The following is a 15,699-nucleotide window of genomic DNA, read 5'->3' on the forward strand; positions in this document are numbered from 1 at the left end:
CCACTGTGGAGAAGGGACTGTAATTTGTTAATGAAATAGCATGCTGATGTATGTCGTCTTATAATTTGTGGATGATCAAGAGAAAAATGTTCTTTCCTTAGAAAAATACAGCTTTCATTTCTCACTTTTTTTTTTCTTTCCTTCTAAATCATTAGTCCTTCAAACATGTTCCTTTGGTCTTATAATAAACAAGTGGGGGGAATGAGACTTCCACTTCTTCCGGAGCCTTCGTTCAGATCCACCCATTTGTTCAGTCTCCCGGTTTTGCAGTTTCAATCCAGCCATCATTTCTTCAGTTCCCAGAGGCCCCTCTCGGAAGAGGAGGTTACAGCCCCAAATGCAATCAAGGCAGATGCGCAAGTAGACAAGTGAGAGATAATGGGGGAAAAATACCCCAGACAGTGCAGATTTATAACCCAGGCTAGATGCCTTTCCTGGGACCCCGTTTGTTGCTCTGGGCTCTTGTCTCATGGGACCCCTGAGTGGGGCCAGTGATAGTTACAGAAGTGCTAGAAACAGACCAGATGCCCTATTTCTCCTTGTCATGATGTATCTCCTCTCTAGTCCGCCACAGGCTGCTTAGATTCTGGGCATTGGCTCCTACTTGGAGGTGGTTGGAATGACAGAGTGTCTCCTGACAGGGTTCCACCAACGGTAGGTACTCAGAGGGCAGTTCATCTCAGGAACGATTCACTGAGCGTCTGTGCGTCAGACACTGTGGCAGGCTTGGGAGTAAAAGCTGAAGACGGCATGGTCCCTGCTCTGGAAAGAGTTATTCTCACAGGCCAGACAGACCCACAGACAGACACTTTCAGCATCGTGGGCAGGTGCAGCAATGAAGGAGGGACAAGGAACAGTAGGGCTGGGAATGGGAGCTTCACAACCTTGAGGAGATGCCTCCAAGCTGAGACCTGAGGATGAGTGACAGGTGGACAGCCACGAAGGCCCCCAAGCCCCCGAAGTCCTTCCAAGCTTGGAGACCAACTGGGCTAAGGCCTGGAGGTGCCGGCAGCACGAAAGAACTGAAAGCAATGAGGCAAAACACAAGGCTTCGGATTTGAGGCAAAAGGCCACAGGGACTGAGACCTGGCAGAGGTCACTGAGGGCCTGTATGCCCGGAAGTTACAGGAAAGGTTTGTATTAGTGTCCTAGGGCTGCCATAACAAAGTACCCAATACTAGCCGGCTTAGGAAAAATAAGAATCCATTGTCTCACAGTGGCATCGGCTAGAAGTCTGAAAGCCAGGCATCTGCAGGGCTGCGCTCCCTCTGAAACCTGTAGGGGAAGGATCTGTCCTTGCCTCGTCCAGCTTCTGGCCGTCCCGCACGTTCCTTGACTCCTGTATCTGCCCCCTTCTTAACAGGCATCCTCCCCGTGTTTCTTCACATCCTCTTCACATTCATATCTGTCTCTGTGTTCAAATTTCCCCCCCTTTTTTTTTTTTTTTTTTTGCGGTACGCGGTCCTCTCACTGTTGCGGTCTCTCCCGTTGCGGAGCACAGGCTCCGGACGCGCAGGATCAGCGGCGGCTCACGGGCCCAGCTGCTCCGCGGCACGTGGGATCCTCCCGGACCGGGGCACGAACCCGCGTCCCCTGCATCGGCAGGCGGACTCTCAACCACTGCGCCACCAGGGAAGCCCCAAATTTCCCTTTTAATAAGGACACCAGCCATAGTGGATGAGGGCCCACCCCAAGGCCCTAATTTTAACTTGATGACCTCTGTAAAGACCCTGTGTGCAAACTCAGTCACATTCTGAGGTACTGGGGGCTAGGACTTGAACATATCTTTCTTGGTCAGGGGACACAATTCAACCCATAATAGGGATGAAAGGAGAGAAAGCACCTCGAGATTTTTTTGAAGTACAAAAAGCACAAAACTAAAACCCCTTCCCCAGAAAAATTTCAGTTTTCTTCCCTAAATAAAACACCGAATCTTCCCTTGTTTTAATTGTCCTTTAATGGAGAATCATCGCTAGTGACAATCCACTCAGGTTCACAGCGCCTCATGGAGGAGCTGAGGGCTTCAGCACAGGCTGTTCCATTTTCACATACAGCAAACACATCAGAGAACCCATGCCCACTCTCAGGGGGGTCCCTTCCCCGGCGTGAACCAGCAATCACCCTCTTTCTCCCAAAGTTTTCCTCAACAGGAAATTAAAGGGTTTTTTGTTTTTGTTGTTTTTTTTTCTTAACCTGACATGGAACCCCTATCCCCTCAGGGGCACAACTAGTCAATCAGTTTGTAAAGGAAATACCAAGCACAATCTTTTGGTTTGGTTCAGTTTTTTTTAAGCAGGTTACACTTTTGAGAGATTTTTTTTCTTTTATCAAACATTTTAAGCCAACTATTTTCAATGGAAAAATACTCTGTGAGCACAAGGTAAAAAAAATCAAATAGTGCGAAACATTACATATTAAACCTCTCCTTCCAGGGCCCCCCTCAGAAGCCACTGCTCATAAATTCTTCGTATATCCTTCCAGAATTATTCTATGGCGAGCGCTGAGTTCTTAAGGCATTGCACATTTGGTTGGGAACATGTTAAGTGAATAGCAATCTGCAGTGGAGGCTGTAAGATATTCTCCAGTGGGAGTTAGACATCAGGGACATTTACTACTGGACCCACTGCCTGAAAAATCCTTTAATTTCCTAAATTCCACACTTACTTGGTTCTCTTTCAGATCATCTTTCCCAGCACAGGAAGGCATTTGTCTGCCTAATGACCTGCAAGCAGGAAGGATATTCCGTAACCTCACTTTGTTCTGCTGACCCTCACTGGAGACACCTCACCCCATCCCTTTTGGCGAAGTCTTAACCACTGGACGGCCAGGGAAGTCCCCATGAAGGAATTTTTTAATGTGATCTTTTTGTTTCTTCTTGAATAAATCTTAGGTTGTGGTGAAGTGGTAAGTCAAGTTCTTTGAAGTGTCTGACATCCCTTTAAATAGATCACCCCTTCAGCGTGCATTAGGACAACAGCCATTCAAGGCAACACACGGAGGGCTGTTACTATATTTGCATCTCACCATCAAAGCTGGCTTTTCTCTATTTAGTACTTTTGTGCCTTCATGAGGGTGGTGGTATTGGGGGTAGCTTGCTGCTCTAGCTTTGGCTAAAACTGGGAGGCAAGTGTCTGTAGGATTCTCCTTTCCTATCACATGTGATAGGAAATATAAAGAAATAGGTTTAATATGAATAACCAAGCTTATCCAAAAATGTGATAGCATTTGACCAAATACCCTGTATGGAAGGAATATTTTTAATGCCAGCTTTAAAAATCTGCAAATCAAAAACAGAAGAGAGCCTTTTAAGACCTTTGTCACACCATGAAGCACGCAGGCATGCTTGTTAATTCATGATGACATTTTAACCAGTCTTATTTTGCCAGGAGAGATGATGACAGGGCATATTCCCATTTCTTAGGAGGTTGACAACTTCAGTTTAGCTCCTGTGGTACAGGAAGGGTAAGGGCCTGCAGCCCCCAGACGGAGCCTGCTGAATCCCCACTCAGCAGAGCACTGAAAACTGGGGCTCTGCTCCCTGACTCTTTTCTTCAGGTGACGCCTAGAGAATCCACCTGAGGACATCGCCCACTGAGGCACAAAAGAAGCATCCATTGGGAAACTCTACGGTTCAGCCTAAGCTTAAAAGAACCGCAGAAAAGGAAAATGCATGTTAACTAGTTCGGTTTGTACGTAATCAGGGAATCATGAGACCATGGCTGCCTTTATTGTATTCTACAATTTCAGTATCACCTACTTAGATATGTTTCTGTGGAGAAATACATGGCAGATTACACTTTGCCCTAAAAATATAAGCACGTCATACTAGTCGAGTCAAATCATAAATTCTTTGTGTCTAGTCTCTTTTGATTCCTGAAATAAAATCTTAACTTGAATATTATTGAGCTATGTGTATTTTTATGAAATGAAAGATAATTCAATAAGAAGTGGGAAAAATAGGGAATTTCGTGGTGGTCCAGTGGTTAGGACTCTGCACTCTCACTGCCAAGGGGCTGGGTTCAATCCCTGGTCAGGGAACTGAGCTCCCACAAGCCGCACAGCGTGGCCAAAAAAAAAAAAATAACATCTGTTTTATTATTGTGAAATACGCATATAGAATTTACCATCTTAAGTATACAGTTCAGTGGTATTAAGTATATTCATATTGTTATGCAGTTGTTACCACCATCTATCTCCTAAATTTTATTTTGCAAAACTGAAACTATCTATTAATTCCCCATGCTCCCTTCCCCCAGCCCCTGGTAACCGCCGTTTTACTTTCTGTCTCTATGAATTTGACTATTCTGGGTACCTCATATAAGTGGAATCATATAGTATTTGTCTTTTTGTTACTGTCTTATTTAACTTTGCATTATGTCCTCAAAGTTCATCCATGTTGCAGCATATGTCAGAATTTCTTTCCTTTTGAAGGCTGCATAATATTCCATTACATGTATATACCACATTTTGCTTACCCATTCATCTGTTGATGGACACTTGTTTTAGCCACTGTGAATAATGCTGCTATGAACATGGATGTACAAATATTTCTTCAAGACCCTGCTTTCAGTTATTTTGGATATATACCCTGAAATGAAATTGCGTGATCATATGTTGTATGGTCAGGCCAGTCAAGATGGCTGTTCTCTTGCTCTCTGTACATCCCCTGCCTGACCAGGACCTGCTTCACCTACACCCTGCTCACATGACTGACCTTCCTATATACTTGCCCCTGGCCCCAGCTAGTGATAGCTTATCAAAGGGGTGGTGAGGGCGTGTGCTCTGCTACTGGTTTCCCTGGTAACTACTGAGCCCACCTGACATCAGTTCTCCTATAAGTGGTAATCTCCCATTCCCCTCTGGGAGGGAGTGAAGACTGACACTGTGTCTTCTCTGCTGTCCACTGCACACGGTGGGGCGTTGCTCCAGGACCTTGCTTCAGACATGTAAGCTCCCCCATCCATTAAACCACTGATGTCTCTGTCGCTGACTCCGGGCTCTTTCTTCAGTCTTGAAGCTGGGCAAGCACAGGGCTTGTAGGCCTGTGGGAGGCAGCCCAACATATGGTAATTCGATTTTTAGTTTTTTGAGGATCTGCCATACTCTTTTCCCACAGTGGTTGTATCATTTTACATTTCCAGCAACAGTGCAAAAGGGTTCCAATTTCTCCACTTTCTCATCAACACTTGTTATTTTCTGGGTTTTTTTCATCTAATTGGTGTGAGGTGATATCTCATTGTGGTTTTGATTTGCATTTCTCTAGTGATTAGTGATGTTGAGCATCTTTTCATGTGACCATTGGCTACTTGCATATCTTTTTTTGAGACTTATCTATTTTTTGGGGGGTGTTTATCTATTCCCCATTGTATGGTCAGGCCACTCAAGAGGGCTGTTTTCTTGCTCTCTGTACATCCCTTGCCCGACCAGTGCTTGCTTCACCTATATCTTATGCACATGACTGACCTTCCTATGTACTTGCTCCAGGCCCCAGCTGGTGATTGTTCTTAGCAAAGTGGTGGTGAGGGGCGTGCCTCTCTACTGGTTTCCCTGGTAACTAATGAGCCCACCTGATGTCAATTCCCTGATAAGTGGTAGTCTCCCCTTCCGCCTGGGAGCAAAGACTGCCGCCAAGTCCTGTCCACCGTCCAGAACCTTGCCTCAGACCTGTAAGCTCGCCCATCCATTAAACCACTGATGTTTCTGTTGCTGACTCCAGACTCTTTGGTCTTGAAGCTGGACAAGTACAGGGCTTGTAAGCCTGTGGGGTGCAGCCCAACACCCATTTTTGAATCAGGTTGGTTTTTTTGTTGTTTTTGAGTTTTATAAGTTCTCTATATATTGTGAATATTAATCCTTTATCAGGCATATAATTCGAAAATATTTTCTTTCCATATTCTGTGGGTTGCCTTTTTATGGCTAATACATAGTGTCTTTTGATGCACTACTTTTATGAAGCTCAATTTGTCTATTTTTTCTTTTGTTGCCTGTGCCCTTGGTGTCATACCCAAGAAATCATTGCCAAACCCAATGCAACACATTTGATTTAAAAAAAAAATTTATTTATTTGGCAGTACCGGGTCTTCGTTGTGGTATGTGGGATATTTAGTTGCGTTATGTAGGCTCTTAGTTGCAGCATGCAGGATCTAGTTCCCTGACCAGGGATCAAACCCCTGTCCCTTGCATTGGAAGCATGGAGTCTTAACCGCTGGACCAGCAGGGAAATCCCAAGACATTTGACTTTTAATTACAGTTGCCACTTCTCTTTCCCTCACCGTTCACCAGGGTGGAACAGATCTAATTTTTCTGTCTACTGAGCCTATAAAACACATATGTAATTACAGCTTGGGTGTACCTTACATTTCCCCTTTTTATTTTAACACCTCATCACTGTTACATTATCTTTATCTGATTTTATTAAAGCATTTTTGTTCTGAAGAATATTCCCAGTTAGTTTAGTATATGTGCTGCCGAAGCGAGCACCCCAGTTATTTTATTACTGTAATTGGTATCACTTTTTAGCTGTTTTCCGGCATCTTTTTTTTTTTTTTTTTTTCTCGGTACGCGGGCCTCTCACTGTTGTGGCCTCTCCCGTTGCAGCGCACAGGCTCCGGACGCGCAGGCTCAGCGGCCATGGCTCACGGGCCCAGCCGCTCCGCGGCACGTGGGATCTTCCCGGACCGGGGCACGAACCCGTGTCCCCTGCATCGGCAGGCGGACTCTCAACCACTGCGCCACCAGGGAAGCCCTTCCGGCATCTTAAAGGCATGTATTTCTGCTTTGATTGCTGGTTCATGTATTTATTGGAATGCATATGCAGATTGCATCTCTGTGAACAGTTAGTTATTTTAAACATGTCGGAATTGTCCCTAGAAGATTTCCTAAATAAAAGCTGATTCCAATCAATTTACTTAAATTCATTCTGAATTACCTCAGACTCTGTCTTTAACACATTCAATATTTATGCAATGCATCCTCATGAGTGTTTCAAATATATTGTCTGGAGATAGGATTGAAGCATCCAAAAATAATTAACACAGTGGGCAAAGACAACGAAATGACAAAACTGAAATAGAAGATGCAGATGTTCAATCATTTTCAGCATGAGAAGTAACAATCAGTTGAGAGTAAATCTTTCTGGGTTGGAGAGCTGCAACTAGCAGCAGGACCGATGTTTGTGAGTTGCAGCATTTTATAAGAAGGACAGAAGCCAGGATCATCACTGGTTTATTATATGATCTGGGTACAGTTATGTTTCTATAATTGATTAGAATTGTCCATGGAGAATGTGCTTTACTGCAATCCAAGGATTGCTTCAATGTTTCAGTTTCTCCAAAGGCCACTTGAAGGGTAATGTGTTTTTAGAGAAATGCGTTTTCTAAAGTATCAGAAAATAAGACTGAGGTTTTATTGAGATGTCTGTATGATACTCGCTGCTTCTAATATACTATCTTAGAAGCCAGCTGCATTTTTCTCCTCCTTATTTTTTGGCTAGAGTTAGGTTTCAGAAGTTGGACAAAATGGTATAAAAATAGTTACTTCTGAAAGAAAAATCAAATATTTGCTTTTAAAAGGAAAGGGTTTAGGTTTTTACTGAATATACTTAAATTGATTTTCGTGCTTATACAAGCATGGGAGCAACGCAACTCCCAGGGAAATTGGACAGAGTGGGTATTGCTTGCAATATTAAGGAAAGTACATAAATGCTCTTAAGGAAATTTTAGAACTTACTTGAAAATATCATATCACTCTGGGTGCAATATGTCTTACAACCCAAACTCTTGGTCAAAGTGTGAGGTGCCCACAGCTCTTGCTCTCAAAAGCTGTTCTGCTTCCAGAATGGTCCCTGTTTCTGCTAATTTGGACATCAGAAATGACCCTGGCAAGGTTGTGAAGTGGTGAAGTTTGTCCTCAGAAGCTAGAAGGGGCAGAAATGAGGCAGTCAGACTTCTCTTCCACTGCCTGAGGCTTCTGTCTCCCCTTCACTATCTGTCAAAACATGTTCCCAGGAAGCATCCTCAGAAAAGTTCCACTGAAGTAATACCCATTCCCCTATGTGTGCTGAGCTACAACTGAAAGTGTGCATGCATTTGCGTTTGGAGAGGTGGAAATACTGTAGCACAAAGGAATGGAACACAAGCACGTCCCTCTCTGGGCATAAAGATTTTATTGTTTCTGGTGGGAGTAGCAATGATGAGGTGGGCTCTTAGCCTATTGTTCGTTGACATATAAAATCAATCCTGCAGACGAGGTGATTTATAATTTATCACCTTAGACTTTCATTTACATCTCAGTTCCTCTTTATAGTGCCTTATCATTTTCTAAGCATTTTCACATAAATGATTAGTTCAACAAAATTGGTAAAACACTTGCTGTGCCACAGGGATGAAGATGGCTGCCTTTCTTATGATGGAGCCAGGTACTCTGAGAGGAAGCACGGGCAGGTACTACCACTGTTCTGTAGGTGAGGAAATGGGAACAGAAGAGAGCTGATCAGATATATTGTCCTAAAATCTTCCAATATGGGGTTGATCACCAAATACAATACAGGGGTAAGAGGTAATGAAAGGAAAATAACAACAAAAAACCCCCAAACCCAAACTGCTTCTCCTGATACAGCAAATGCAGTTTTCTTTCTAACCCATATCGATTCCTTCCAGACCTCTGGTAAAACTGTGTTGTGATAGGAAATAGAGCATATTTTCTGATGATACCCAGCTAAATAACATAGGTAAAGATGCACATTCCTGGTATACTGCCCACAATTAGGCCATTTCTGTATTGTAATTAGACAAGCTTATTTGAAAGCTCAGTTGAAGATACTGGCATTCTTTGTCAGAATGACTATCAGACATTTTCACGTGGATTCAATTTCAGATACTTGAAGTATGCAGTGACCCGTCTCTAGTGTGGAGTTGGGTGGAGAGACAGCTATGACGTTGAGGCAGATAATGTTTGGTTAATGAAGATCTCCGTTGGTAGCCTGGCTATGCATTATTTCATAAACGTGCTGTGAAGTTTTGTTGTTGTTGTTCCAATTCAAACTTGCCCTTCTGTAATTTAAGTCGATTTTATGTTTTGCTGGTCCACTTTGGTTAGAACTGACACATCCAAATGAACTTTTTCCCTGTAGACGGTTACTTTTAGAGAATATGCACCAATTCTGATGTATTGCCATGAAAAACTTCTGCAGAGTCTCCCTTTTCTAATTGTCTTTGGTGTTTCACTTTTATGGCAGTCAGCATTACTCAGTGCTACTAGCCATCTCACTGGCAGGAATTATTTGGTTATTTCAGAAGCTCCATTCTCCTCTGAAATGTTGGCACCTTCAAGGCTATTTGGGAAAATGGGCCATTGGCTGTGGGGAGCTCCTGAACTGGCGAGAGCAATCCACACCCTGCAAGGTGAAGTATTTTGATATCAAGAGCCAGCTGTGCTTGGATGAAAGTTCAGAAATAAAATTCATCTTAGATCAGCCCTGTGATCTTCAAATCATTAAAAACTGCTTCCAATATAACTGGAATCAAAGGGTACAATCATTCAAGTTGATTATACTTGCTTTCAGTGGACGAGCATGGCATCTATGGGATTTATTTAACAAGTGCAAATAAAATCAAGAACAGACAAATAATAAACTTAATAAGTAAGGAAACATGGGTTTGGGGATTCAAAGAACTTTTAATTAGAAGGAGGTGCTCTAATTCTTCTTAACCAAACGTGGATTGATTTACAGTCTATTATGTTCTCTAGGAAGTCTCCATAAGGAACTGCTTAATATTAGAGACACAGTATTACCCGTGAAAATTCAATCAAGTGCATTTAAAAAATATTCTCTGAATTGCAGGCCAGTTGAAGAGTAACAATAAAAATTTAAGCATCTATTCAGATGTGGCTGTCAGGGCCCAAAGCTTGGCCTTGGGTGGGACTAGACTCAACATCTGACTAGCACCCCAAGATCTTTCTCAAATTGGCATGCAAAAGACTTGGGAAAGCAACTCATGCAGCTCAATATCAAAAAAACAAAAAACCCAATCCAAAAATGGGCAGAAGACCTAAATAGACATTTCTCCAAAGAAGATATACAGATTGCCAACAAACACATGAAAGGATGCTCAACATCATTAATCATTAGAGAAATGCAAATCAAAACTACAATGAGATATCATCTCACACCGGTCAGAATGGCCATCATCAAAAAATCTACAAACAATAAATGCTGGAGAGGGTGTGGAGAAAAGGGAACCCTCTTGCACTGTTGGTGGGAATGTAAATTGATACAGCCACTATGGAGAACAGTATGGAGGTTCCTTCAAAAACTAAAAATAGAACTACCATATGACCCAGCAATCCCAATACTGGGCATATACCCTGAGAAAACCATAATTCAAAAAGAGTGATGTACCAAAATGTTCATTGCAGCTCTATTTACAATAGCCAGGACATGGAAGCAACCTAAGTGTCCATCAACAGATGAATGGATAAAGAAGACGTGGCACATATATACAAAGGAATATTACTCAGCCATAAAAAGGAAGGAAACTGAGTTATTTGTAGTGAGGTGGATGGACCTAGAGACTGTCATACAGAGTGAACTAAGTCAGAAAGAGAAAAATAAATACCATATGCTAACACATATATGGAATCTAAAAAAAAAAAAATGGTCAGAACAACCTAGGGTCAAGACGGGAATAAAGATGCAGACCTACTAGAGAAGGGACTTGAGGATACGGGGAGGGGGAATGGTAAGCTGGGATAAAGGGAGAGAGTGGCATGGACATATATACACTACCAAATGTAAAATAGCTAGCTAGTTGGAAGCAGCCCCATAGCACAGGGCGATCAGCTCGGTGCTTTGTGACCACCTAGAGGGGTGGGATAGGGAGGGTGGGAGGGAGATGCAAGAGGGAAAAGATATGGGGATATATGTATATGTATAACTGATTCACTTTGTTATAAAGCAGAAACTGACACACCATTGTAAAGCAATTATACTCTAATAAAGATGTTAAAAAAAAAAGGGGGAAGAGGTTCAGGAAGAGGGAGGTGAGTGGGGGAGACATTCTGCAATGTATAAAGATAATAAGTGTTGATGCTTTCCTTTTTACCAAAATATATATATTCCACCAAAAAAAAAAAAAAAAAAGAAACGGGAAGAAGGTGCAAAGAAGAATCTTTGAAATCTCATTTAAAGTCCTCAAATTTGAAGAACTTTATTTTTCAGAAATAGGATGGAATGCTCCACAAGAAAAAGTGAAAGAACTGAGCTTGAAACTGTGGAAATAACTCTTTCCAGAAGTCTCTGTCGCCATCCTCCATTACCAAAACAACAGGCTTTCAGGACAACCTGGAATCAGCTACCATTCTGAGCATTTTTGAGGATCTTAAAATACTATAATTAGAACTCATTAAATTCAAATATTTTATCTTCTTGTGTCTCTTAGATTTAGAAATTAGATTTCTGAAAGCAGAGAAAGCAAGCTAATCTAGAGGCTCAATATATATCTTTGAAGCCAAGTTCTATTTTGGTAATACTCAGTTGAAAGATTTAAAACTTAATTCAGGTTTTTCTTTGTAAGAAGCTAGTTCATGAAATAATGTCTGCCTACTCATTTGGAATTATTTCTGAAAGAGAGAAGTTATCAGTTCATATTCTTTAAATGTATGGAGTTCCTGTTTGGGGATCCTTTCACTGTGAATAGTTAGCAGCAGTGATGGAGGAAAGAAAGGGGTCTGGTGAGAGAAGGGAGAGCTAAAACTTCAGGCTAAAAAGGTTTTATGATAATTTGAAGTTTTAAAATACCTGTAATACCCAAGATCCACTGCTATATAAAAATATTCCATAGTCATCGTCATCATAAAGCTACCAATTAGCTTAAGTATACCTCTCCTCTGTTGACAGGTGACATGAGGACCAGGCAAGTACTTGCTCTTGGTGAGTCTGAGAGTAGATGTCACCTCCAGAAGAGGAGGTGTCAACTGAAGTAGGTGTGTGGTATTTTAGAATCCATGGGTGTCTCTGTGTTCAGTCAGTCATTCCGCAAGGATTTATCAAGCAGCTACCATGTGCCAGGCTATGTTGTAGATCTTGGTTATGTAGCCCTGAACACAAGTGATAAAAAACCCTTCCTGAAGCTTAATCAGGAAGCTTAGTTAGGAGAGACTAATAATAAACAAGTATATATATATTTTTTTTCTGGCTGCGCTTTGTGGCTTACGGGATCTCAGTTCCCTGACCAGGGATCGAACCCGGGCCATGGCAGTGAAAATGCCGAGTCCTAACTATTGGACTGCTAGGAAATTCCCATAAATGAATATTTTTATAGTGGTGATAAGAACAATGGAGAAAATACAGGAAAGGGGGGTGGGGGTATAGGTGAGCTTGGGTGGGTTGACATTTAAATTAAGATGGCTAGACCTGTAGGCGTCTGGAGAAAAAGCCAGGCTGATGGAGCAGCACAAGCCGAGGACCATGGGATGTTCACCAAGCAGCACGGTGACCACTGTGGCTGGCGGGGAGACGGGAGTCAAGGATGACTCCAAGGTCTTTCCTCTGAGCAACTGGAGGAAACTGTGGAGTGTGTGTTTGGGAAGTATGTGTAGTTTTCTAAGGCTACTGGATTACTTCACTAGAAGGGAACGTCAAAATCCAAGGGAGAGACTCAGTCTTGTTGGTATTTAGTGCCTGTTCCCCACCACAGGCATGGTTGCATACCCTCCCATCTCCACTGGTTCTCTGTTCTAATCTCAGAATTCCTTCTCATCTTCTCTGGTGCCTTCCCAAGGAATTCCACTGCATTCGCTTAAGATTTGCAGTTCTTACCCTGTAATTCAAGGTAAGAATTTACATACTTTTCCATCCTTCTTGTCTGTTTGTTCAGTCCCTTTCATGTCTCTGAAAATGCAGACCAACTGGACACCCTAGGTTATCTCAGAACCTTTGTTAATGCTGTTCTACCCGAAAGGCTCTTCTTTCATCTCTGATCATCTTCATAACCATCTTCAAAACTCAGCCTAAATGTCCCTTCATGATTTTTCCAAATATTTCATTGCTGCAATGACTTCCTTTTATTATAGTTATCTACATCTTCTTTTCGTCACCAGGCCACCTTGTCTAAGAGGAAGGACATGTTTCTGATTCATGTGGGTATCAGAGTACTCCACATCATACCTAGAATGAATATCTGACTGGCACTTCCATTATTTGGAGTTGATAAAGTCCAGGGGACTATGAAATGGAATATGGAATTAAAAATGAAATATGGAATTGATCTGTGTTGGCACATGTCCTATATTACAGTGCACGCTTAACACTAAAATTTCGGTCAGGTAATGAGTGAGGATAACATCGTAGACAAACAGCATTGGTTACTCATCGGAATAAGATGAACTTTTCCATCCAAGCACACCTTGCCTTACGAGTGTCTTCTGCAGCTTATTGTGAACTAATCACTTTCAATTTTAAAATTAATTTTAATTAGTCATGCTTTTTCTCTCAACGGATATAACAGAAATTCTTTCTTATTGCTCCTATGTCCTCTGCTGCATGTCCAGCGAAGTAGATCTCTCCCACCTCCCCAAAGTTGCCTGCTTTCTTTAAAAACAAGAACGATGCTGATAAACATGAAGACCATGAGTTGTTTCTCTTCAGGTTCCTGTATGGACTGGTAATTGTCTGTCTATATATCATCTTCATTTTCTTTTAATTTCACTCAAACAGTGCTTAGGTATGAATTGCAACTAGGAAATAAACTGCCAAAGGAAAGGCAGAAAGACCTCTTTATATGAAGTAAACTTCTGAGACTGTAGCCCTTTGGACACCTCATGCCCACTGCACTCGGTGCGTTCACATTAGTTATTTAAATTTTGGGAAGTGAACGCCTGGTTCTCCCCATCCTACTTTTATTCCTCCTTCTCCCACATTTTTCTTTGGTATGGAAAAGGAGGTACACACAAGCAATATGTTCCAGTTTTAGAAAAAGTTTTAAATTCCAGTACTTGCAGTGGTTACATTGGAAAGTATTTTGAAATAATTGATCACAGGATCAGGAATAACTGAAATTTCTTTGCAAAGAACAGAATTTCATTTCACTAGAAAATGTATGTTATATGGATATGGAATCCAACAACGTTTTATTTGGAAAAAAAAGTATTTTTCAAGATGGAAATTGTTTGGACATAGGGAAATTTCCTGTATCACAGGTGAAAACCCACCTGTAGGGGTTGAAAATTTTCTAGGTTTGCCTCAGGCCTGCCCTGAAGAGCACAGAGAAAAAGACTTGTACTACGTGGCCTGTATGAATTAGACTATACTTCTCTCCTTGTGTAAGTAAGTATTAAGAGAATGGAAGTGAAGTCTGGACAGAGAAGGAAAAGAAAAAAAGAACAGAAAAGTAAGAGGGGCTATAATGGAAAGGAGGCAGAGGGAATAAGTGAGTCAGGCTGTGTTGAAGTGGCACTCTAAATATTTTATTTCTACCAGTTACAGTATCTACATTTTCTAAGATCAGTATATTCTGTTTTCTTTTAAATCATCATTGGGCTCTGTAATGTAATTTTACATCATATATTATTAACATTTGTGACAATAAGAAATTCTTGAAATTACTTCCATATGTGATCAAAGTATAAATTTTGTGAACAAAACACAGTGTGTCACTGTACAGATTTATCTTATATATTTTATGCTGCAGGGTTAGAAATCTGTTATAACAAATCTTAACACTGTCACGCCCCTGTGCAGTTAGTTTTCCTTAAAAAAAGAGAAGCCGATGTTCTTGTAAACAGTACACTGTGAAAAGTAAGATTTGATAATTCCTAGGTATCATCTCAATATACATAAAATTGAAAGATTCTCCTACGGGCGTAGTCATTTTACACATCAAGAGACCCATGAAGACAACGTTATAAAAGGCAACATTTGTTAAAAGCCTGCATTGCTCGAGTCAGAGCTGCGGCCACCGCCAATTTCCGCAGTGCCTTGAGGTTGGAAGTTGATTCCTCCAAGGCAAACGTCAAGTAATTCGACTTTGTCCAGATGACTGAACAGTCAGGCTTCTCAACCACTTCTTTCAAATGGATTGTTCGGGTCGGGTTACTTCACTTTGAGGTCAGTCAGGGCATCGGAGATCTCGTCGGCCTGTGCGGAAACACTGGCCGGCGTGACATGGAGGTGGATGTCGTACTGCTGGTCCAGGCCAAGGTAGCAGTCGCTCATGAAATACAGTGTGTAGATATACCTAGAATATAAAAAAGGAACGAAAAGGTAAAACCACCGTTCTCATCACCGTTGCGGTTAATTCTTTCGGAACTCTGGTGGGGTAAGACTCTGCTTACCTTCCAGGTACTTCAGGAGTATAAAAAGAGATGGAGACAACATGATGATTTCGGACATATCCCACTCTTTTCAAAGCGATAAGTTCTCTCTTATCCACTTCTCCTAATATCAAAAACCATCCTTCATCTTTTGATTTGGGGAATCGAGGGGTGACTGCATGGCTGTCTTGCTTTCCCTGTAAACCAGAAAAAAAAAGGAAAGATAAAGCGTTACTAATGGCTAGATTTTCTATACCACTTGGCTGAGCTTAAAAGGCCACGCTGTCTTTCTTGGAGGCCATAAATCTAAGTATCTGGGATGTGTTTAATTTTCAGGTTTGGTGTGTTTGATATGCTATCATCTACCTTTTTTCAAGATTCTCGAAGCAC

The 15,699-nt window shown here is 41.7% G+C and overlaps 1 protein-coding gene across 4 annotated transcripts in view; it reads right to left on the reverse strand.

The window, feature by feature from the left end:
- Nucleotides 1-14,437: 14,437 nt before the first annotated feature.
- The window catches only part of ASCC3 (activating signal cointegrator 1 complex subunit 3), a 337,033-nt gene continuing 335,771 nt past the window's right edge, over nucleotides 14,438-15,699 (reverse strand). For 3 of the 4 annotated variants that reach the window (XM_029223639.1, XM_029223640.1, XM_029223641.1), the window contains 2 exons: nucleotides 15,331-15,506; nucleotides 14,438-15,233 (listed from right to left, as the gene is read on the reverse strand). In XM_029223639.1, the coding sequence (XP_029079472.1) occupies nucleotides 15,089-15,233; nucleotides 15,331-15,506 (321 nt within the window). In that variant the 3' untranslated portion in view covers nucleotides 14,438-15,088. The remainder of the gene's footprint in view (nucleotides 15,234-15,330; nucleotides 15,507-15,699) is intronic. The other variant, XM_029223642.1, reaches the window with a different exon arrangement.

Source organism: Monodon monoceros, unplaced genomic scaffold, assembly GCF_005190385.1.
Source record: "Monodon monoceros isolate NGI ecotype Baffin Bay Population unplaced genomic scaffold, NGI_Narwhal_1 Super_Scaffold_15, whole genome shotgun sequence".
NCBI lineage: Eukaryota > Metazoa > Chordata > Mammalia > Artiodactyla > Monodontidae > Monodon > Monodon monoceros.